This window comes from Caloenas nicobarica, chromosome 3 (assembly GCF_036013445.1).
Source record: "Caloenas nicobarica isolate bCalNic1 chromosome 3, bCalNic1.hap1, whole genome shotgun sequence".
NCBI classification, from domain to species: Eukaryota; Metazoa; Chordata; class Aves; order Columbiformes; family Columbidae; genus Caloenas; species Caloenas nicobarica.
The window spans coordinates 48,049,715-48,073,043 of NC_088247.1; the positions used below are offsets into that span (position 1 = coordinate 48,049,715).

Below are 23,329 nucleotides of genomic sequence, written 5' to 3' on the forward strand. Positions count from 1 at the left end.
TGTCATTCCTTGTGAAACCGCAAATCACTTTAATACAGCCTTTTTATCTAATAAATTTAATGTGATAGTGTGTTATCTTGTTAAAATTACTTGTTAATCTCAAACTAAAATTAAAGAAATTCTTATGAATGTTTCTCTAACTTGGATTTTTTCCGTTTCGCGTTTCTCCTTTCTTTGCTAACTTTGAACATCAGTAGTTTTAATGAGCACAAGCTCTTAAAAGTACACGCTGAAAAATGTTTGTCAATTAAATTGTCTTGCGATGCTTTCAAAGGACTAGCAAATAGTTGCAGCCTTGTCTGTTAATGGAACGGCTTCAGAACATCTGAAACCCTGTTCAGCCACAGGCTGGTGATATAAATTTTTTATTATCCTATTAATATAGCTCTAAATTAAATCTATAAGCGAGTCCTATATAAGAGCTATGCTTGCATATTTTCTGAATAAACTGGTACTATAGACCTGATACATTATCTGTCTACCTTTTGGTCATATATTTTCTTTCATGTTTAATTAGTGTTTTGCTGCTGACTCGTCCACTTCTTTAACGTGGCACTGTATTTTGAAAAGTGCTTTAGATTCAAGTTGTTTAGCAATTACCAAGCTCCAAATGAGACCTCAGGGTTGCAATTTTAATTTTCTGCTGTTTTGGCTCAGCTCGTAGAGTTGTGAAAGCACAGCACTTTAAAATAACCAAATACTCTTCTGCAGTGTTTTTGTGGATATCAATTCAAGTTCATGGATTTGATGAGAATTTTGTTAAGATTTCCAGTTTTTTAGAAACGGTTTCTTTTTAAAATTAAATTTGGAAGTGGCTAGGCACAATATTGGGGAGAGGGGAGAACTGTTTCAAATTGAAAGTCTTGATGTTATTGCAAGTTTTCCCATAAAAATATCTATTTGGGTGAAACAGAATAAACCATCAGGTGTCGTATGTCCTGATTAATATTAAGGGATTAAAAATTCTTAAGCAGTATTCATTCAAGATAAACATAACTCACTTGAAAAAATGATTAATAAAAGGCGTAGTTTGAAAATAACCTTTTAACATGTATATATATTTACACACACTCACATGTATATAGGTACATATTTTTACTGTGACTCTATTGATTTTAATAATGTTTAAAACAGAGAGAAATTCTGCATTTAGGATTCAAAGTGGGGAGAAAAGGGATCTCCAATACTCGCTGGCTTCGCAACACTGATTTTCTATATGCTAAAGGTTTATATCTTGAGTGGAGCTGCTTTAGTAGGTATACGGAGTATATATCTATGAATACTACAATACTGTTTAATTCATTTTTCCTAGAACTATTTGTTTAAATGGCTTAATGAGGGAAAGGGTTCGTTTTTATTATGATGGATTGGGAAACATTTAATAATTTTTCAATGTCTCCTGGTAAAAAGGCACGTATGCTAGAACTGGGGTTGGGGGATATTTTCACAATGAGTTAAAAAAACCCCTAAACCTTGCATGTGTGTAAGATTGCTTATCACTTTGAGCTTATGATTTATTCAAGTTTACACTTTGCTAGCAAGTGCTACTTTGGTTAAGTGTAGCTGCTTTCTTACTTTACCACAGCAATGTGCGTGCTGTTATTTTACCCTATATTCATATTTATTCCTCTTCTCTTGATTTGCAGCTTTTTGCAAAAAACAAACCTCCAAAAGGTCTTTATGTCTATGGAGATGTTGGTAAGTTTCAGCTGGATCAGTTCCAATGGAATTTTCTCTAAATGCATATTTATTCAAATTCTGAGGTGTCTTAAAGCTTCATGTTTATGTAGCATTATTGCTTTAATGGATTTTCCAGAATTAGTTTTCTTCCACATGATGATATTATTTAATACAATTACACTCTGAATTCTGGAAGCTGTTGGATTGAACAACATTACCATTTATAGTTTTTTCCAACATTACCCACTCGCTAGTATTTAAGAATACACTTTAAGAATTTGGGAAGTAATTGAGGGGGTGATAGAGAAAATTTATGTCTTCTAATTGCAGCAATGCAGCATGAAAACATACTTTTCAAAAGGAAATACTAGGTATGTTTTCCAGATGTATATGGAGCCATTTGTGCAACCTTTGTGCTGTCTCTATATGGATCAAAATTTTAAAACAGAAAAATAAAAATGCATTTGTTCCAGGTTTTTGAACAGAAAATATAACTGTTCTTCGCAAACATTCTGGTCTTGTACTTATTCTGTGGAAGAGTATAGTTTCATTAGTCCAAAGCTAATGAACAATCATTATTGTAATCAGTACATACTGTTCTTAAACTAACTACCTGTTGGGTGGGGTTTTTTTGTCTTTTATTTGAAGGCACAGGAAAGACAATGGTGATGGACATGTTCTATTCTCACTTAGAAGTAGAAAGGAAAAAGAGAGTCCATTTTCATGGCTTCATGCTAGATGTACACCAGAGTAAGTGCAGACACAGATATTCACATGAATTTTATAAAATACAGTATCTGTGAAAAAAGTCTGTCTCATTCATGGGTATCAACGTAACTTTATTTAAGTATTTAAGCAAATAAAAAAGTAAAAAATAGGAGAGAAGTTAAAGGATTTTTAGCATTGTCTGTCATACCAGAGTAGATATTAATTGCGTATTATTTCTTAAGTATCTCTCCTTAAAGATTCTGTATACCTGATTGTATAGAAAACTTGGGTGTGTATTTAGGGTTAAATCCTTAACTAAATGTTCTCTGGTCACCAGTTAGCTTACACACAATCTGAAGAAGGCAACTGCTAAAACTGAAACAGTAAAGGTTAAATTTAATCTGCATTTTGAATAAGCAAAAACTAAATCAGGTATAAATACCAAGGAGAAAGAGAACTATTATTTAGTAGTACTGTCAGTAATTTAGAGGAAAAAATAATAGAAGGAAGTTCATCCTAAGTTACAGAAAATTTTCTAACAGGACGAATAAGGCATTTCATTTTGACGGCAATACTGTTTTAGGTATGTTAAAATTTGCTTCTGTTTCTAAATTGTATGACCTTAAAATACTGTGAAATTGTTAGATAATAGTGTAATTTACAAGTATTGTGACAGCTACGTTTTTCATGGGAAGCTTTTATCCGTGTAAACAACTTCTGCCACTTTTAGTGCCCTCTTTTCTGTCATGGTTGAGTCACTGTTGAGATTTTCTGCTTGTATTTCTTGTTATTTGCGCTTAGCAAAGGTAGCTTCTTACTGCAGGATCTTTGTTTTCCGAATGTTTGTTTATAGGCAGATGGAATACAATCCATGAGATAGTGAAATATATGTGCAATAATCTTACTTTGTGCCAGTATCATAATATTTACATTTTAAAATATGATTGTGTTGCTATGTTTGAGTTCTTTTAACTAAATGCATTCTACGTACAAGAGCATGCAATACACAGAACTGTGCCATTGATTTGTAAACACTGTAAGGGTTTTTCATACTCAGAGAGAAGATTAAGACAGAAAATGCAAAATTACAAAGTGAAACTGAAACTAAGGTCATGAATTGGAGCAAGATAAAACTAATTTATATCCGTTTTAAAAAAATAAAGCATAGGTGTTTGGTAGTAGCATTCAAGGGTTCTTTGATATTTGTTTATGCATATTTCTAAACACGAAAATACGAATTACAGAATCTATGAGCTTTTAATAGTTGCCTGGATGCAGCTGAAAACTGTTTTGCCCTCTTGAAATTGGGCTAAGTTTGAAGTGTTCTTATTTTGACTGGACCAGGTTACTTTTTATTTTGTAGCTAAATAATTTTGTTCTCCCCATCTTAGAAAAAGAAATGTTTATTTTGTTTTCTTTTTTTCAACTCAGGAATACATCGTCTTAAGCAGAACTTGCCAAAAAGAAAAGCAGGATTTATGGCCAAATCATATGACCCAATTGCACCAGTAGCGGAGGAAATAAGTGAAGAGGCTGCTCTCTTATGTTTTGATGAATTTCAGGTAAGAAGTCAGAGATTACTCCTTTGCTTCAAGGGAAACTTCAAAAAATTACTTTTAATCTGAAAATATGACTCTTCCTACTGCTAATATAGTTGTTGAATCACTGGCCAGTTGTGAACTGTGTTAGAATAGTAGAAGTTATTTCACAGTTTTGAAGATGGTGTGGGTTTTTTTTTCCAGGAGATAAGATGCAAGTTGGTGGTGTAAGTCCATTTATAGTGTTTTCGTTTACCAGTTTTGTTACTGTCCATACAAGGGGATATTAGAGTTTGGCGAGAGGCTCATGAGTCCTGCAGGGGAGGGACCATCATCCTGTTCTGAGTCTGTACAGTGCCCAGGAGAGCAGTTGCCTGATTCTTGCTTCGCGTGCCAGGTTTTTGCTGTAGTTCATGTAAAGCAACAGGATTGTCTCAGTGCAATTAAGGACATGGAAATAATATGTCAAGTTCAACCTAAATCCTTTCTTAGAGTTATTGGAGCCTTTAGTGTGTCAGTGCCGGATTATATCAACGTAACTAAGAGTTTAAGAAACTTTCATTGAATTGAATGTGAAAATTAAAAATAAACTCATAAAATGATTGTTGCCCAAGCTAACTTGGTTGTTTAATTTGTTTTACACAGATCGTGAATTTTATTTTAAGCACATGTCACAAATTTAAGTGTAGAATTGCTTTAAAAAAATTTTTGGGAGAGAGGCTAGAGGTATTTGGCAGCTCGAATCAGCTGAGATTTTTTTTTTGACTCAGGGAGAAAATCCAGGGCAAGAACAGATCTGTGTTAGTCCTCAAATCACCAATAGTAAAAGAATAATCCATGAAGTGTAAATTGTCTGTGTTATGTTCTTAAATTAATACATTACTGAAATAGAGCAATTTATATCACCTAGCTAATATTTTCCGAGCCTGCGTACCTGAGAAAATATCCAGTTTATGATCGGCTCCCCTGGAGGGGATTTTTGTGACTGTAGAGTAGTAGGTGGTTTTGGTTTAAGTTACTTTTGCATTTTTCAACGAGATGTAGTCATTTGATCTATGGTTTCAGAATGCGTGTTGTTATTGCACTTGCTGCTGTTTGATCATTAAATTGGGCTTTCTGTAGTGAATGTGAATGCTGAGCTTCCAAAACTTGCAGTATAAAATCTAAATACAGAGACAGTTGTATTTACACTATGAAGAGGTGAGAAGATTTGGAGAGGGCAAGGAGGAATGTTAACTGTTGTGTTATCAAATGGTAGAAGGAGGCATATTTGCTGTACCACGCATTAGTGTAAATACCTGCTTTTCTGTATAAAAAATCCCCACTGCTTTCATATCCTAGTGTTGCTGTGTTTCCAGACTGTCATGTTTCCACACTCTAAAGGGAGAAGCTGGTATTTTTTGTTTCCAAATTGATTGCCTGCTCCCCCTGCTGACTTGCTAGAGGTACATCAGTCACTTCAGTTGTAAAAATCACCTGTTTTTGTTGGTGGGTCACAGTTGGGAAAGTAATACAAGAAGTATACCGGGTGTTTCAAAAAGATGGCCCCAATTTCAAAAATACAGTGACTTCGAATTGGGTCTGTCTTTTTGAAACACCCGGTACTTTAAAATGTGTATCTAGGACTTTGCATTCTTATGTGAATTTTAAAAATCTGCTTGTTCTGGGTATACTAATGTCCTAAATTCACAAATTTCTCAGTAACTGGATTTCTTGACTGACTTTCTGTAGCATGGAGTGCTACACAGGCTTTGCCTACTGTAGAGGAGTCCCAGCTTTCTGAAATTTTGTAGGAGGCACTGAGTTTGGGATAAGAAACTTGCTTAAATAGTCAGAAAGTAGTACAGTGACTGGAAGAGCAGTTCATGTGCTGACATAATTAACATTGATAATAAGGAGCCATAGCTAATTCAGGATGTTTGTAGCTTATTTCCTTAGTGGAGATGATGGCTACATTTTACTGCAACCTGACTCACTCCTATCTTAAGTATTGCCAGGTTAAAATGAGACTCAAAAGATCTGGAGACTCAGAACATATACTGCTCTGCCTTGCAGGCAAAGCTACTGTCTGTTTGTACAGATGGAAAATCAAATTGAGTCTGTACTACTTTGGCAAAATACTTGCGTGTGGAGCAAATATCAGAAAAACTCGTGAGATTTTCTTGAAACACTTCAGGTTGCTTTCAAATACCTGTTGGTAAAGAAAAAAAAGGGACTAAAATGAAAATATTTGTTTAAGATCAGACACGTGGGGAGTGAGACTGTAACAGGGGCAGCAAACAGTAATGTTAATGCTCATATTTCAGAGGAGACCAAGTGCAGAACTTCAAAAGGCAAGAGTATTACTGGGGGTGACAATGGGCTAAAGCAAAACAGAAGTATTCTGAAGTGAATCTTCTTGCGAAGCCTAGAGAACTGTTGAACCAGTGGACCGGTGACTAATTGATGTGGAAAAATATTCTAGTATTTCTAAAAGTAGTTTTGTGTGTTCCAAACTATTGTATTAAAAAAATAATTACTATGTCTTAAATGCTTCTTTTTGCAAATACTGTGTGATAGCCAGGACTTTAGTGATGGCACTAAGCTTCCGAGTTTGTTCATTCTGAAGCAGATTTTTCACCAGCATTTGCCTGAGCCACAGGCTCTTGGCTATTAAAGCATTGCTACTTCTTACTGATCTTTGTCATACAGTTTACTGTAAATATTAAAGCATTTTTTAAAATAATGAAAGTCTTAAGCCGTTCTAAAAACGTGTCCTCATTTTGAAGAAAAACCCTAGGATGATGAATAAGCTATTTGTAATTATAATTTTGATGTTTCAGAACACAGAGGTTGGCCAATAAAGAGAGAGACTAGTTATTGTTTAGTGATCAAATAACTATACACAGGTAATTAGTGTAATTTTGGCGCGTGACTGTAACCTATGTTAGTATTGATAATGAAAACAGAATCTGTACTTCTTGGTAAGCTGGATGATCATGCAGCACTAGTCTTTATATGTACCACTGGTACCACTTGGACTTAAAGCAAACTACAATTTAAGGAGTTTTTACTAACCTGCATGCTATTAAAAGCCTCTAATAAAAATTAGGTTCTTATTTTTGTGCTAGTACTAATTACTGATAATACATGCTTATGTTTGTCATTCATTACGTGGAACTGTACCAATCAGTGGATGACTGAGTCTCAGGCACTTACACATGTAAATTAACTATTAGTCTAGTGTTTTTTTCTAGTGAGCCTTTTTTTTTTTTTTTTTTTTTTTTTTTTTGAGTGAGCGAGTCATAATGGAAAGCAGCGCTAGTTCATAAAATAAATCTTTTCTCCTTAATGCTAATGAAATTTCTCCATTCTCTCCATTAGCAGGCTCTCTGTATTGGTAATTTGTAGCCTTTGCTTTTGTTTCCTGTTGCAATGTATTCTGGATATAGTAAAAACATGAAAAATGACAATGCTTTAGTTACTGTCTTCTACCTGCTTTACCTTGTAACAATTTTCTGTCTTTCCTAAGCTGTATTAGATAAAATAACTCATATTTGCATCCCAATTCTCAAAATGGCTCTTGCTTTTTGACAGACATTTCGAGACTTAGGGTTTTTTTGTAATGGAGTTGAAAACATCAGACTTCCACATCAAATAACAGTTCTTGTTAATAAGAGAATGTTATTAATTGTTTAATGCAAGCATCAATATTCTTTTCCTCCCTATTTTCTAGAGGTATCATGTCTTACAGTATTTTTAAACAAAGAAGTCTGTAACAAAATGATTCATGTAATACATTTTTAAAACTTGGCTATGAGGTTTGGTTTATGATACAGGAAATTCATTTACCCCTAAAAGGCACATGTATACTGATTCCTTGTGTGTCTTGGTTTTTTAGGAACAGGGAAAGTTCCTAAATTTTAGTATTCAGAAGAAATAAATTATTGATAGGTAGGTGCATAAGCAGATACATTAGAGTACAATAGTGAATTACTACATGCTTGTTGGAATATCAGATCTTAGTGATCAGAGTTGTGCAAATCTGAGGGGTGTATTAATGGTTATGTAAAAGTTTGTTTTTGAAAAAGGAAAAAAAAATCTATATTAATGCATTCTATAGAACTACTTAGAATAAATCTTCGCAAGAAGGAAACTGGTGTTTACATATGGTTCCTTATGAATAATATTGCTTCCAAATTAGCTGTCAGAAATGTAACTTAAATCTTTTACTGTCTCTAGTGTAGAATTATAATTTTTGCTGCCCAGAAAGGCCGTTTAAAAATGGGGAGATGATGGGGAGTGGGATGGTGGTGGAGTAAAATTATACTGGTTGAAGTTTTACTCTAGATGTATTACCATCACAACATACAAAGCTAAACTGGTGAAAGCATAGCAGCCTGTCAATCTGCTGTGTAATGAGTGTGTATAACTCTCAGCATAACACCACTTTTTTATATCCTCAGAATTGGGGGCTGTTTTGGTAAGTCAAAATGCAACAAGTGTCTGATAGTCAAAGTGAATGCAGGAGAAACAAATGTAACAATAATAAAGATGGTTTACTTATTAGGGTTGCTGATCTCAGCTGGCGAACTCTTGTAAAAGTATAAATTGCTGTTGTAACAATGGGCTTTATTCAGAAAAAATTATCACATTTTTTCATTTGTACAGAGTGCTCTCTGTTTCCTTTTATTTCTTGGTACTGTAAAGCAAGTTTGTTAAGCTAAACTTCAATATTTAAAGAAATTTTACTTTATAGCTTATTTTTTAGCCTTTTAAAAATTTTATTTCCCCAGTATCACTTGTCCCGTCCATTTTTATTTTTCATTTGTGTTTTGTGCCTGAAGGTTAGAAGAGGCTGACTGTGCTGGAAGTGACTGCCGTGCCTTTTGATTATTCATGGACAGTAATAGAAGGCACTTAAAAAGAACAATGAAATTGCTTATTTTTGTGATGGGCCATCTGTTGAATTGTTTTTTGCAACAATCACACAATAGTATCTATGTCATATCATTCTATTTTCAACAGCAGCTGATTATGTATAGTTGGCTACTTGTCTTTATTTCTGAAGTCTCATGACCATTTAAATTCACCTCTGCAAACCTTTGCCTCAAAGGTAATAGAAATGTAAAACAGCCAATGTGTATTTTCTTTGTGTCTTCTGGTTTTTTCCATGTGTTTCTAATTAATTAGGTCTCTTAAATGTTTAGGTCTGTTTTCTGTGTCTCCCACCTGTAGTTCTATAATAGAAGTTAACATGGAATCATTTAGCAGCCAGTAAAGAAATGGTGGAGTTCGGCAATAAAGAGCAGGCAAGTTTTGAAAGACTGTGGTACATTCACTGCTTATTAATTATCTCCTTTATTTTTTCTCACCAAGCAATAATTAGAATCTTTCTCCATGGCTTTCACTAACAAGCATTTTTCCTAGCTACAAAGCCACTCGTGGATCTATTGCAGCAGAAACTGAAAGCAAGATTAAACAAATGTGTTGTCTTCTGCAGGTCACTGACATTGCTGATGCCATGATTCTGAAGCAGCTTTTTGAAAATCTGTTCCAAAATGGGGTTGTCGTTGTGGCAACATCTAACAGGCCGCCAGAAGGTAAAAACAAACATGCAACTAGTATTATCCAAATACAATTGTTTTGTAAGATACTGAGATTCATTGCATTAAAATCATACGGTATTTAATACTAATAAACTCTCGAGTCTTCGAGAACTTGAGATATTCCAATTTGTCCCATTTTTTTGTGATTTTTAAGAAAAAAAGGTTTTTCGCCAAGTCTTACCCCTCTCTTCTCCCAAATTCAAGGTGTTCCTCCTCCCACCTCCCCCCAGATCCTTCTGTGTTTGCTGATCTTCTCTACTTTGTCCGAAGCAGTGGGAAGGTATTTGAGGACATGGGAGTTGAGGAGGGGTGCAATACTGCCTCTGGTTTGAATGTGTTCCAGGATAGGAAATGATCACATTCTGCAGAAGAGAGGGGAAATGGGAGTACATTGCTTCCTGGTTTCTAACTCGGAAACTTGCAGACCTGATCCACCAGCTCAAAGGAGAACCCCTTGTCAAGGTGCCATTCTCACAGCTTGGTTTGTGGTCACTCATTGGATATTGTTTTGGTGGAGGATTGTTTCCATTTCTAACAATATTTTTAGATAGAGAGTAGTGACTAGCTAGGTACATCCTTCTACACAAGTTCCCAAATCTGTATGGGTTTTAACCAAGCAGTAATTGTCTTTTTTTTTGTAGAGGAGAAAAATGTTTGTTATAGTCCAGCGTTATTTGTTAGCATACTGCATAATTTCTATGCAATTTTTATGACACTTTAGATTGATTAATTTCAAATATTTGCAAAAAATCCTTAAGAGTTACAATATTAACTGTAAATACCAGTTAATTTTTCTGCCCAAATTAATTGAGTAGAAGAGAACCACTAAATATTTACAATGCATTTTATCTGAGGGGAAAAAAAAAAAAGAGAAGAAAATACTCAAATATTCTTCCTAGAGGGGGAAACAAATTCCTGATGGTTTATTTTCCTTGCTTGAGCAAACAAGATGAAATCATAACTCCTGTAGTTGGGTTCACTACAGATAAGCTGGATGCTGGTACCTTACTCAGTTGGGGAGCATCCTTGTGTTTTTTGAAGCACCACTTTTTAAAGTTCAGGAGAGTTTTTTATTATAACTTGGGGATTGTATCCCACATCTTAAATTGAGATGTCAATTTGTGACCGTTATCATCATATGGGTTTATTTAATACATATTAAGTCACTGCGTCAACCTGAAAGACATCCACTTGTACTAGCTACCCCATGGAGAATGTCAAGAAGGGCGTCTCCAGAGCTGAGCTGTGGTGCAGCCAGATGCTGGTCACTGCCTGTCTCTTCTTCGCTTCCCACTACACCTGCGTGATCACAGCGTGTCTGAAATCCTCCTGTGGAAAAGAGAGTCGGGTCAGTGTAGTGTGCTGCATCCAGCTTTAAGACTGAATGGAGAGGTTCATTTCTTGTGGATACAAATTGGAAAAGTTGCTTTGGAAAAGTTGCTTTTTCATTAGAGAGCAGCTGTACCCACCTGCTGACCATTAGTGATACTCTTAACCATGTTAAACTTCTGCTTCAGCAGAATATGAGGGAAAATACTGAGGTGCAGTGTTCAAGGAATCCTGGTTTTGTTTCTCGACCAAAATTAGTGTTTGTTTTTCTCATTCTCACGAAACAGAGACATAATTCAAAACTCCACAGCCTTATTAACTAGAAGAACTAACAGAAGTAGCTATCTTATAGTACTGTTACACGTTCACTAATTTTTGCAAGTAAATATGAATTGGTTGCTGTTTTACCATACGTGTAGCTATTGTGATTTGCAGAGTAATGAATGAGAGTGATACATGGCTTTATACAATTTTGTTAGTAATTAGGGTGCAGAATCACCTTCACTGATGATTTTCCTAAATGTTTCCGTGTACATATCCAATTTTGTGAAAACCCTTGTGTAGATGTCCCGTTGGCCCCTCATGCATACTGGATCTTCTGTCTACCATGAGGTGTTGGTAGAGCATGAAAGCTTTAGCCTAATTGTAGCCTTCAGGCATTATGGGCAATATAGGTGGTATTAATAACCTGGCATGGCCTTCTCAGGAAATTTTGGTGACATCTTCGCCAGGTGTCTCTATTCTTTTATTTATTCCTCCTGTTAGTCATAGGTGCTGTACTGATTTCTTATAAGGCTTCCCAATATTAATGAAAAAGTGCAGCCCATCATGCAGTTTAAGTAATAACATGGTTTGCAGTTTGTTTTTATAACATCTTTTATTTGAGGGCAGATTTGCATTTTGTTATGTAACATTCTGATTTTTTTTTTAAAAAATCAGTTGTATTTTTAGCAAGTTTGCGTAAGTTGACATACTCATTGATTTTTTTTTTTTTTCCCCCTTTATTTTCCCTTAGGGATGACCCTTTTTTGACTTTTGAAAAGGGAGTGTACATGGTAGAATTGCTAGAAGATAAAGTATACCACAGTACGCTGAATAAGAATGATACTAACATTTTAAACTCAAATAGTGTATTTTTTATTTTGTTGGGTTTTCCCCTCTGCTGTATACTCAGCACTTAGCAGGTGCATAGTTTTGGCCTTATACCAATGTATACCCAGCATTCCTTTTTTATATCCTTACTTTAAAACAGATGCTGGTTTTATTTCTTCTGCTAAAATCAGTTATATATTGTTAGAGATTTAAGTCATCTCTCCCTGCCTTTTTCAGACTTTCTCAGGATGTTCCTTTTTTCCCTAAGAATGTATGGAATTTTCATACAGCAGAAGAGAAATCAATTTCAGCTCTCCTTTTCCACCTTTTGTTCCTCCTCTCTCTAGCAACACCGGGTTTTATTTGCCAGACTAAAAGACAAGCTGACATTGTTATTAAGACTAAGTAGCAAAATGGTACTGATTTCCTTTCTTTCAGATCTCTATAAAAATGGTCTTCAGAGAGCTAATTTTGTACCATTCATTGCTGTGCTCAAGGTAAGGAGAGTTACTCGTTAAATGCTTTTCAATTTCGCTTGCTGTATTAATGAATTAGAGATTTGTACAAGATTGCTTTGATTCTAGTTTTCAGATAAGATGTGTATTCTTTAACTGTTCAAGGCAAATATAGTTGAAGGTAAGGCAAAAAGGAACTCCTCCTCTCTAGAATTAACGTCTTGAAAGCTGGACGTTTTTAGTATGACAAAAAGTTACCTTTCTGACTAAGGTAGTAGAATTTGTTTGCTTGGATAGGACTTTTTACTGATGTATATATGCTGTGTAACACAGTATTCCTCTGACAGTTATACTGTGGTGTGCTTGTAGACGTCTTACATTTATTATGCCACAAAAACTTGAGGTTCCTTTGGTGTAAGGAAAGTGATGCTTGGTACATACCCCTGAATTACCTTGTTTCTGGGTCATTCTTATGTGTAAGTGGTTTTCTGAATGGGTATTTGTGAGGCTTCATGAAGCGCTGAACAAGCAGCAGTTCTGGAGCTTCCTGGAGTCTGCATGTTGTGGTATGGCAGGACATCAGCTAGAATGGCTTCGTTTAGATTAAAAAATGGAGCATCCTTTCTTGATGTGAATAATACAATCAGTGCTGATTTTGCTATTAAAAAAACCCGATATGCTGAACTACACTTTTAAGTTCCGGGCAAGTCACAGAGATTTTCGATTCATAAGCTGTGATTGTACTGTTATGTTATTGAGAGCTAGCATACAGCTTCTGTGTCCTGCTATGCCTGGGTTGACATGACATGTAAAATGGAAATAAGAGCACTTCCCTACCTCACAAAAGTATTGGCAGGATAACTACGTAACTAATGTTAACCATATCAGTATCTAAGATAAAAGAAAGGTAGGGTATTGTTTAGGATAAGTTTGGCTCAGTGAGAATTGCTGAACAGATACATTGGTTGGCTGTTTCTGTTAAAGTGGTCACCAGGAAAGCAGTTGACAGTGCCTTGGGTTTTCAATGAGACATTTTAAGATTGTAAAATTGCTTAATTGCCTAAACACCTTTGAAAATCCCCTCTGATGTTGACAGTTGAGCACTTAACTTGGTTTCAAAGTTAATATGCCATTGTCATGAATGTGACACTGATATATCTTAGAATGGTTGTCTATAAAGTCAGGGAGGTTACCAGTGAAAGTGCTTCTTACCTGGATGGCTTTAGAAAAGTAAGAAACATAAAAATAAATGAGCAACCACTTCCATTTCAGATTCTTGAAAAGAGTTTATTCTGTAGCTGACTGCACTGGATGCAGGAGAGGTCCTGATCATAGAGCATTTTCAAAACCAGTACTTGTTTCATATGCATTTGGTTTTTGAAATGCAGCATCTGTGGTAAATCTTTCTTTTCTATATATCTTTTCTTGTTGACTCTTAGTTTTCTTTGTTGATAAATGTAAGGCTCTTTCATTTCGTTGATGACCAGACTTAAAGAATATCTATCATGCATGCTTATTTGTAATTTCCTTTTTTCTCTTTTTGGCTAGCTGAAGAAAAAAGGTGAAATGTAGTTTACACATGCAGAACACCTCATCAGGACTGGGAAAATAATGTAAATTTTTAGAAGGGACCAGCTGGATAGAACCCTGAGAGAAGCCCTAAAGGTGGATTGCTTTAGAGCTGCGACAGGGGATGGAGTAGTGCAAAAAGAAACAAGTAGCACAACCCAGACTAGAGGTAGACGAACATTACCATAATAATAAATGCAGAAAAAAGGTTTCACTCAACACTATTCACAGGGGCCTTTCTAAAATTATTGATTACTTGTGGTCATTTTTTCGCCTGTATCTTTGTGTTCTAACACTGCTCTAAATACATCTTCATATAATGTTACTTTAATAAATATTACCAGTATAACATGATCTTTTCCCCAAAACATAATATATCAGAGGAAGCTTATCAAGAATTTATTCTCTGACCTTAGTTGGAAAATGGAAGAGTAATGGCAAGGTATTAAAAATAATAATTAAAAAATTCCAGATCTACATTTTGAATTCAACACATCAGAACTAGGCATTTAAAAAAAAAAAAAAAAAGACACACTGGATTGTATTTTGAAATAAGATTTTAACAAGTGACCTTTATATTGCAAAGGCGTGGATAAAACTGAATTGAGGCTCTGGATGTGATGCTTTGAGAAATGCAGATTTAGACCTCCCCAATGTGTGTATAATCTGTATCACTGCATTCATGTTAATGAATGGAGTAGCTTCTGCCTCATTTCTTTTATAATTGCATGTGCGACTTCAGGAAATGTAAAGACGATGTCCTTTAGGGGTTTGTATGGAAATACAAAGGAAGAATATTACATTAGATGCTTGCAAATGTTTGATTTCTGGTCTTCTCTACCTTGACCTTGCTCTGTCCCCACCATGTGTGTCTCTGGTAGCGTCAGTCTCGTGTAACCTGTTCCCCAGCCGTGGCTTTGACAACTCGCACAAACTCCTGTCTTAGTTTTCTCTGCGCTCAGAACCTCCTGCAGGGCTTTTGTGTGGGGTTTATTGGGGGTGAATGGGTGGGTTGGTTTTGTTTGTTTCAGAAATTAACTTTTATGATCATAAATCTTAAAAAAAGGCTTTAACACTGAAAGTAGTTCAAGTTCAACAGAGGAGCTTTGAATTCCTTTAAATATTCTTGGAAAGCTGGGATGAATGGATAGTATTGACAGTACAGTTCTGTGAAGAGATGCTTCACTTGAAATAGATTTCAGGCTGTTTCTGTTCCTCATAAATGGAACACATGGTTCCTAGATACCCTGATAACTGTTATACAAAAATCTTTCTCTGTCTTCAAATGATCAAAAGAAATGGTTTCTTTCCTAGATCTAGAATTACCCATGTTCATAATTCCAGTATATGCATTTGGGTTCCTATTTCTTACAAAGATAATCACAAACCAATTTGTGTGGAATAAGCAAAAAGGTGAAACAGCACTCTAGGAAAGATACTCTTATCTTGCCGAGTTTGTCTTTTTTACCTTTCTAGGTGGTAGATTACTGGGGGCAAGTGGTTGCTGAATGTCTGCAGGGGGAGATGCAATTGATAAGTTCCACTTTTTAGGGCCACAGAAAAGCTCCAGGTCTGTGTAGGGCTCCTGGCAGCTCTTCCTGCCCTGCACGTATCCCCTGCCTCATTTGGAACATATCCCAGTATTCTGATCTTTTGAAATCTTAAATAATTTGAGATCTGATTATTCAGTGATTTTTTTTTTAATTATTTTATTTTTTTTTAAATCCTGTAATTTAGAGTGGTAGTTTTCATAAACAGGGAAAAACTCTCAATTGTTCTGTTCATTGTTGTGGCTAAAATTCTTTGGGACTAAATATTCTTTATGGAAGGGGCTTAGTTTCTGCAATAGATAAGAGTACTTCTTCAGTGCATGAAATTTTACAGAGATAGAGCTGTTCAGAGATAAGTATTAGGAAGGAAAATCTTTTGATTCTGTAATTGCAATTAGATTCAGTCCCTTCTGATTGAGCTTTTAATCTTGCGGTGTCTCTTACCGAGCATTTTAAAGTGCATGGAACTCCTAAGTGATTTTTTTAATAAAGGCAGTTCTTAAAAAGAAAAACATTCATTGCTCACAGTTACTCTGTTCAACTGCTTAGAGCAGAAATACCAAAAATTGTTAATCTACACTAATATGAAATACGAAAACTTTCTAAACATTTTAAAGCTGGTTTATAAATAAAGTTATGCATCTTTAGCAACTTGATGTAAGATCTGAAGTGAGGCTCTTCGAAAAAATAAAAAAGCATGCTTTAATTTGCTAGCTTGGCTGTAATTTTGGCTACATTTAATTTTTTGCAGACATTTAGTGAAGATAGATACACCAGCCCTTAACTGTTCTGGAATCCTAATTCTAATTCAGTGACTGGTTCAGTGCTTAATTCTTCAGAAAAGCAGGAAGGAAAGCTCCTCAAATAGTTTGTTATGTAAAGTCTGTAGCTGATATGAGCAGTTCTCGAGCTTCCAAAGGTTTCCTGGAACTGTATTGTGAAGTTTTAAAATGTCAAGCTGAGTCAAAATACCGAATATGTAACTTGTGCATTTTTTCAGGTTTTCTTCATGCAGTAGACCTGCACTGCACTAAATTCTAACTGAAAGTCATCAAGTTTTAGGGGCTTTCACAGCCTGAATATACCTTTAAAAGGTATAGTTGAAACATCTTTTTTTTTTTTTTTTTTTTTTTTTGCTTTGGCTGCCTGCATTTTGCTTTAACTGAAGAGAAAGAATCAACCAGAAACCTGTTGTCAGTAAGACGTGAAATCACTGTAAGCTTCCTATAGAGAACTTTTTTTTTTCCTTCTGCTATTAGGGAACAAATAATTATTTATTTTAAAACTCTTTGGTTAAAATGACTCTTAACAGTAAGCATTGTACACTCCTCTCAAATAGAAAACAATGTATGTTTACACTAAATTAGTTAATGATTATTTGTTGACATTGTTCTCTACTCTGGTTGGTTTCATTTAAAATATACCCGGTCTTTCAAAGCAAGAAATGGAGGAATTTCAAAGTATTTTGACTTTTCAATAACTTAGTTTGAATATGCAAAAAATACTTGTTTAAAACAGCTCTAAAAGCTGTCCCTAAACAAATTGTGGGAGTTTGTTTTGTACAAAGGCATTTGGTAGATATAAAATGTCTTTGATGGTGCTCCGAGCTTTTGTCCAACCACCTGGGTGAGAAATGTGGGGATTTGTGGATTGGCAGATCTGCCTCTTTCCCCCCCCGCCCCGCAAAAGAAGTCATCTCCTTGATGAAATTGATTTGTCAGTTTGTCCCAGTCTAATGGTGTGATAGCCCAGCAGCTTTCAGCATGTTGAATAGTTAAAACCTGCTTTTGAGGTCAGTGTCAGCCACTCTGACCCCTGTGAACTGTCACCTGAGTCAGAATTGCAGGGATTAGGCCTTTGATATTGTGATGGCTTCGCCTATCAATTGACTTTTTCATTACTGAAGATGTTGGGCCTTTTGTTTCCCTTCTTAGTATGTAACCAAGCAAACCACTAAGTAGAAGGAGCATTTGTTCTTGTTCTCTCTCTCTCTGCAAGTAATAGGAGTACTTATCTTTTGTGAAGTGTACCTAATTAAACATAGGAAAAAAATAAAAATAGAAAACGTAGCATGATTGCAAGTATTTTTGTGCTGAACATCAGTATAATTTCTGGGTAATTTTAGTTAGACAAATTCGTGAGACTGTCAACTAACAAAATGCTGTATATAGAGAGCAAGGTGTCAGCTTAGAAGTCACCAGCCCTTTCAGCATTCAGCTTTCTGAGCCTGTGTGTGTGTTTAAATTTAAACACAATGATTATTTGAATTCTGAAGTTCAGAGCACTTAACTGTTACAGTATTTTATAATGTACCTATTGCTTTAGTGTGTTCTCTAGATATTAAGCAGTTCATTTTGTTTAACTTCTGTGTCTGTTATACACACACACTTGCTCCTAGCCAGTTTATTTAGCTGCAGATCAAAACTTTATCTAAGGATAAAATAGTCTCTCCTGTAGCTCAGTGTTGGGCTCCCTGCCTTCTCACTTCCATTAGTTGTTAGAATTTCCTGAATTCTTGCTTGGTTTGTTTACTCCTTGATTAAGATGAGTAAATCAAAGCATATCATAGATATGGAATAGTTGATTCCTACTGGATCAGGGTAAATTAGTCTAATTACACGTGGCAGTTTTATTTGCTTGTGATGTAATGTGAAATGAGGTCCTGCCTCCCCCCAAAAAACCCAAGCCAATTAATAAAGCTTTTAAGCTCTTTGTCACAGGCCACCGTGGAGGTCTGCAGAGAAGAACTTTAATCCAATAAACATTTCATTTAGATCATGAAAAGAAAGCATGAGGAGAAGCTCCTACAAGAGAGGGTGTTTCCAGCAATTCTAGCCATGAAGAGATGTGAAGAATTTGCCAAATTAACCAAGAGGCCTTCATATTTAACACATAAATGTGTCAAAACTGATAATAGAATAATTTAATTTGAGTTGAACCTTATATTGTTAAAATTCTAAGAAGCCACGACTGTTTTCTTCAAAGACTTTACTGTTGAGTTGGATGGACAGGGCAAGGGGAGGTTGTGAGAAACCCAGATAGCAACTAGCACTGGCCGAAGCTGGTGGAAAGAAGAAAAAAAAAAAAAAAAAAAGGAATAGATAATTAGGTGTAATTAGTGTGTATGAATTGTTGTCTCCCTGCCCTTGGCTTGAATAAATTTCAGAGAAAAAAAACCCTAGTGGTGAAAACGCTTTGATGTAAGAAGAGTCATTGTGGTTTGGCAGCATAAAGGCAGTGTTTTATACTTCTTACATAATGGTCGTGATACAGAAAGAGTGAATGGACCCAGCACCCCCCAGCCTGCTTTACAGCAAGGACTTTTGGATTCCCTTGAAACAAAATGCATCAGAAGTTTTCAGTTGTTGGTAATGAGGTAGTGGACCTCATCAGCACTAAGCGTAAGCCATCTTTAGCCTTTGTTTAGATCTTAGTTGTGGTTTGTTTTTTTTTTTTAAATTCTGGGAAATGCAGTTTTTTAAATCAATACTACTTTTTTCTTTCTTTCTTTTTTTTTCTTTTTTTTTTTTTTTTTTCTTTTCCTGCCTGCCAACAGTTCCGGCAGGAGCAAAGGCTAATACTGGGAAAAGAAATACAAATCAAATGTTAAAAAGGAAAAACAACGGCAAAAAAGGAATCTAGACAAATAACTTCATCCGGGGTATAATTCCAATTAAGTACATGTATTAGGCGTAAATTTGACCCTTAGCTTACAAAACATCATGTTATCAATTCAGAGTGAACTGTTGGCATTTCTTTTTCAAAGAACACCACAACTTGTTTATTAGGAGACTGAAAGTTACAGTCATTATTGGTTCTTTAGCAAAACGGAATGTTGTACAGTGGTTTGTGGGTTGATTTTGGGTTGTGGTTTGGTGCTTGTTGTTGTTGTATTTATACTTAGGCTGCAGGGAAGATTTTTTTCCTGAGTGATGTGAAATGGGGAGAGCTGTTCAGTGTAATTCTTATTGCATGGAAGTTTACTCTGCCATTCTTCGGCTCCCTGACTGGAAAAAGGAGAGGCTACTTGTCTCCTACCCAGCACAGCCACATCTGTACCTCCTGAATTCTTTCACTTTTGTCTGAATATCTGAAATGCTATTCACAGAACAGTACATTTTAAGAGTCTCTGTCTTTATTCATGCACCATTATTTTACAAGTTAATTGTCTATTTTTCCTCTTCTTAGGGGGTAGCTGATTTGTAGCTAGACATTAAAATAAGTTATTGAAAAGTTGTACAATAGATCGTATGTTCATTGTGGTAGCAAGAATAGTGGGGTTTCTTAGTTGTTAAAGTTTTGAAGGCTGTAATGTAAACTTGTGCAACTTCCATTAAACTAATTTTCCCTCTAAATTTGTCTCTGCTAAACTCTTCAGTTTATAGTTTAAATGTTCTTGTCACAAGTGTAAGAAACAGATTTGTTAAAAAAATTGTATGTGGCAGTATTTCACTTCCCAGATCTTTGTGCTCTAGGTCCATTTAAAAATAATTCGCAAATAAAATGTTTTTGTCATCCGAAATTAGTCTGAGCATGATTAGTTTCATTTATGTTGTATACTGGGATGGCATTTTGAAAGTTTTCCTCAAAATTTGTTAGTGTGGATTTTGGGGGTTTGATTTTACTTTGTTTGTTTGCCTTTTCTTTTTTCTTTTGTTACAGTGTTTAAAATTTGAACAAGCATGAAGTCTCTAAGGTTATTGTAGCAATTCCCTGTATTTTGTTACTGCAGGTAATGAAGGACATGGGGGAGAAGACTCAAAAAAAATTCAGTTAACCCCTTAAAGCATTGCACTATTTTGTAGAACAAATAGCCTTTTGTACTCGAAGTTGATTTGATCTGTGAAAGGCAACACCTGAATACCATGCAAGACTAAGTAATTATGCCTGATTGTAAGGGTTTTTTTCAAGTATAGGTCACAGGAAATTCAGTTAGGGTAGAGTATGTACAAAACTAAGAAATATGCAGATTTTCTGTTGTAAGATTGTATAAAAATTATTTACAGTTAATACTTGCATAAAGGTTAGAAAGGTTGATGAAGTGATATTTAGTTTTGCTTTACTATTCACTGCGTGTCAGAATGTAATTATGACTGATTCATGAAACTGTCTTAGCAATAAACCATCTTTATTAAAATGCTGATCAAGACAAGAGCTGACAGTAATAAAGAATAGAACATTTTAGTCTTGTTGCTTTTGAATGATTGCTAATTACCCCAGAGGTCATGTATAGTGCTTATGAGGATTCATTGACATTTTCTTTAAAGTCTACTGTTTCAACAACATCTGAACAGGGAGACAAAAACTGTATGCACACCCAACAGCGTTTGGACCAAGTTTTTATCCACCACCAAATACCTGATGATTCCCTTTCTCCTTCTCCCCAGTACCTCTTGTTTCCATGGGCTGGTGTAGCAGAAAGTTAGGAGTGTTACAAACTTGATTTACTCTTTTGTTTTGGTTTGGTTTTTGTTTTTTAATTTTTTTTAACAAGGCCAATTCTGAGCATGGATGAAAGGAGCAGCCCTTTGAAGGTCCTGCACCTGTACCATGCCTGCTCATGACTAACAGTCTGGCTGATCTCCTTTTAGAGCAGCAGGCTGTGGACAGACCTGCCCAGCTCGTGTGTCCCAGTTGGACCCCTTTCACGTTCTGAAACGTGCTAGTGATTGTCACTTGCTAATGGCTTTGAGAGTACTCCAAAATTAAAACCTGTGGCTGTGCTTTGTAGGTCACAAGTAATTTTTTCATGACACACTGTGTTTTTGCTTGAGAGGATTCTTTTTCTACCACAGTTATGAATCGTTTGGGAAAATGCCAATTGTAATGGTGTCATTTCGATGAAAAAACTTTGTCTTGAAATCACTTAAGAAGGAATTTTAAGAGAGAATAAACAATTTTCTAGTTGAAAATCTAACACTACATGGGATCAAATAAGGAAAAATAAAAATGGTTAAGCCTAGTGAGCTCTGTTTACCCAAGGAACTCTTCCTCTGTTGCTGACTGAGGGTTCTCATCATGTCTGTACATGTCGTGTGGTGATAGTTTGTCTCTCCTAGGCTGAATATAGATGTATGAGAAGAACAATTGTCAATGAACAGTCTTGTTATTTTCTGATTTGCTGGAGGAAAGGACTGTTAGTGATCCTGTGTATTGTTAATGGAGACCAGATCAGCAGGATGGGTGTGGGGTATTTTCAGGTACAGTAGGGGGTTTTTTTGGATATAAGCTAATACAAAGAATTAGATTCTGAGGATGCATGTGAAAAGGCAAGATGATACCTACATGGAAATTATGATTAATTTTGCTCAGAGTGGTTGGAAGTTGCACTTCTCAGTTAGGCATGGCTTGATTATTAATAATAGGTGTTCTAATGCGCTTGTTAAGAACTACACCAGAGGCCAGCAGCTTTGCATGCCTGTGGACGGGATGATACTCTGCTTTGCTCATATGGAAAGTGTATGTGATACTGCATCTGCAGTGCTACCACTGCTTTTGCAGGTGTCTTGTTTAACCCGAGTGTGAAAGGCTGAGGAACTCAGCAGGTGTGGGAATCAAGGTAATAATCATCCCAAGGTGAAGCACCCTCATGTCTCTGTCCCCCTACACCTTCTCCAGGGGTCCTCAGCTAGGATGGCCTGATCCTGTGTGCTGACAGGATGATTTATATGATTTTGTTTGTTGGCTCTTTTTTATTCTAATGCCATAAAAATTCAGAGCATAGAATGACAATTGGGTTGACTTAGGGTGGTCTTCAGTAAGGTTAAGAGAGATCTACTCACCTGCCTTATCAAGGGTCATGAGCTGATCACAATATTTGAGCTCACAGGGACACGTGTTTAGTACAGTGGACCGCAAGGCCATGTATTAATATTAGCATTTCAGGGGTTTTTTGGTGACACATGGGAAACATAAGTCTTGAGAACTTCTTGCAGGTTATCCAGTTAACTTTGCCTTTTGAAATGTTCTGAAACCTTTGTTCTCTACTTAATGATCTATCATGTCGTGTACTTTAATTTCTTGAGCAGTTAAACATTTTAATATCTACCATTCTTGATTGCAGCAACAAAGGAATATTAGAGGTGCTTACAGGAAGAAAAATGTATTCATTTTAGTCTATATTTAATAACTTTCTACGGTAGGTATACTGAACGTCTAATTTTATCTATTCTATCAGAAGATTGTCATTTTAGGTGTTGAGCCCTGAGGCTTTGCCTTTTTTCCTTCTGGAATAAAAAGTTTTTCTGCCACTTGAGTGGAAATGAGTGCATGATCATGCTGTATTTTTAAGTAATTGCGTTTTCAATTCTGTAATTGTATTTCTTCTTTGTATACATAAATACATAAATGACTTCAAAATAAATTGTATGACTAATTAATTTTATGCATTTGAATTGAATAGGGGAAGTCAGACTTGAAATATCTCAATAGAATAGAAAATCTGTTGGAAACCGTAAATGGTTCCACAAGAACAGACTAAACTAACTGTATCTTCAATTTATTTCAACAGGAAAGTACAAGTTTAGCCCAAGTAAATGAAATTCGAATGTTTAAATCTCCCTCTTAAAAAAAAATGGAAACCAATGGTTACAGTCATGGCTTTGACAATTAAGGACTAACAGTCTGAGCACCCCGGTTAGTTCTTTGGCTGTTGATTAGGATTCTGTGGTGGTGATTAGTGCGTGTGAGGATGCAATCACATCTGGAGGGTTTAATCAGTCCAGGGCTGGAGAAGTTAGTCCAAAGATGGAGAAAGAAACTAGAACTTCTGTATGTAATCCTGGTAGGGTTTTTCCCCATGCTGCAAAAAGATTAAGGGG

At 35.7% G+C, this 23,329-nt stretch overlaps 1 protein-coding gene across 5 annotated transcripts in view; it reads left to right on the forward strand.

Annotated features, from left to right (window-relative positions):
- AFG1L (AFG1 like ATPase) overlaps positions 1-23,329 on the forward strand; it is an 83,277-nt gene that overhangs the window by 20,687 nt on the left and 39,261 nt on the right. For 4 of the 5 annotated variants that reach the window (XM_065632002.1, XM_065632001.1, XM_065632006.1 and 1 more), the window contains 5 exons: positions 1,647-1,698; positions 2,329-2,430; positions 3,820-3,950; positions 9,409-9,508; positions 12,374-12,432. In XM_065632002.1, coding sequence (XP_065488074.1) covers positions 1,647-1,698; positions 2,329-2,430; positions 3,820-3,950; positions 9,409-9,508; positions 12,374-12,432 — 444 coding nt within the window. The remainder of the gene's footprint in view (positions 1-1,646; positions 1,699-2,328; positions 2,431-3,819; positions 3,951-9,408; positions 9,509-12,373; positions 12,433-23,329) is intronic. The other variant, XM_065632004.1, reaches the window with a different exon arrangement.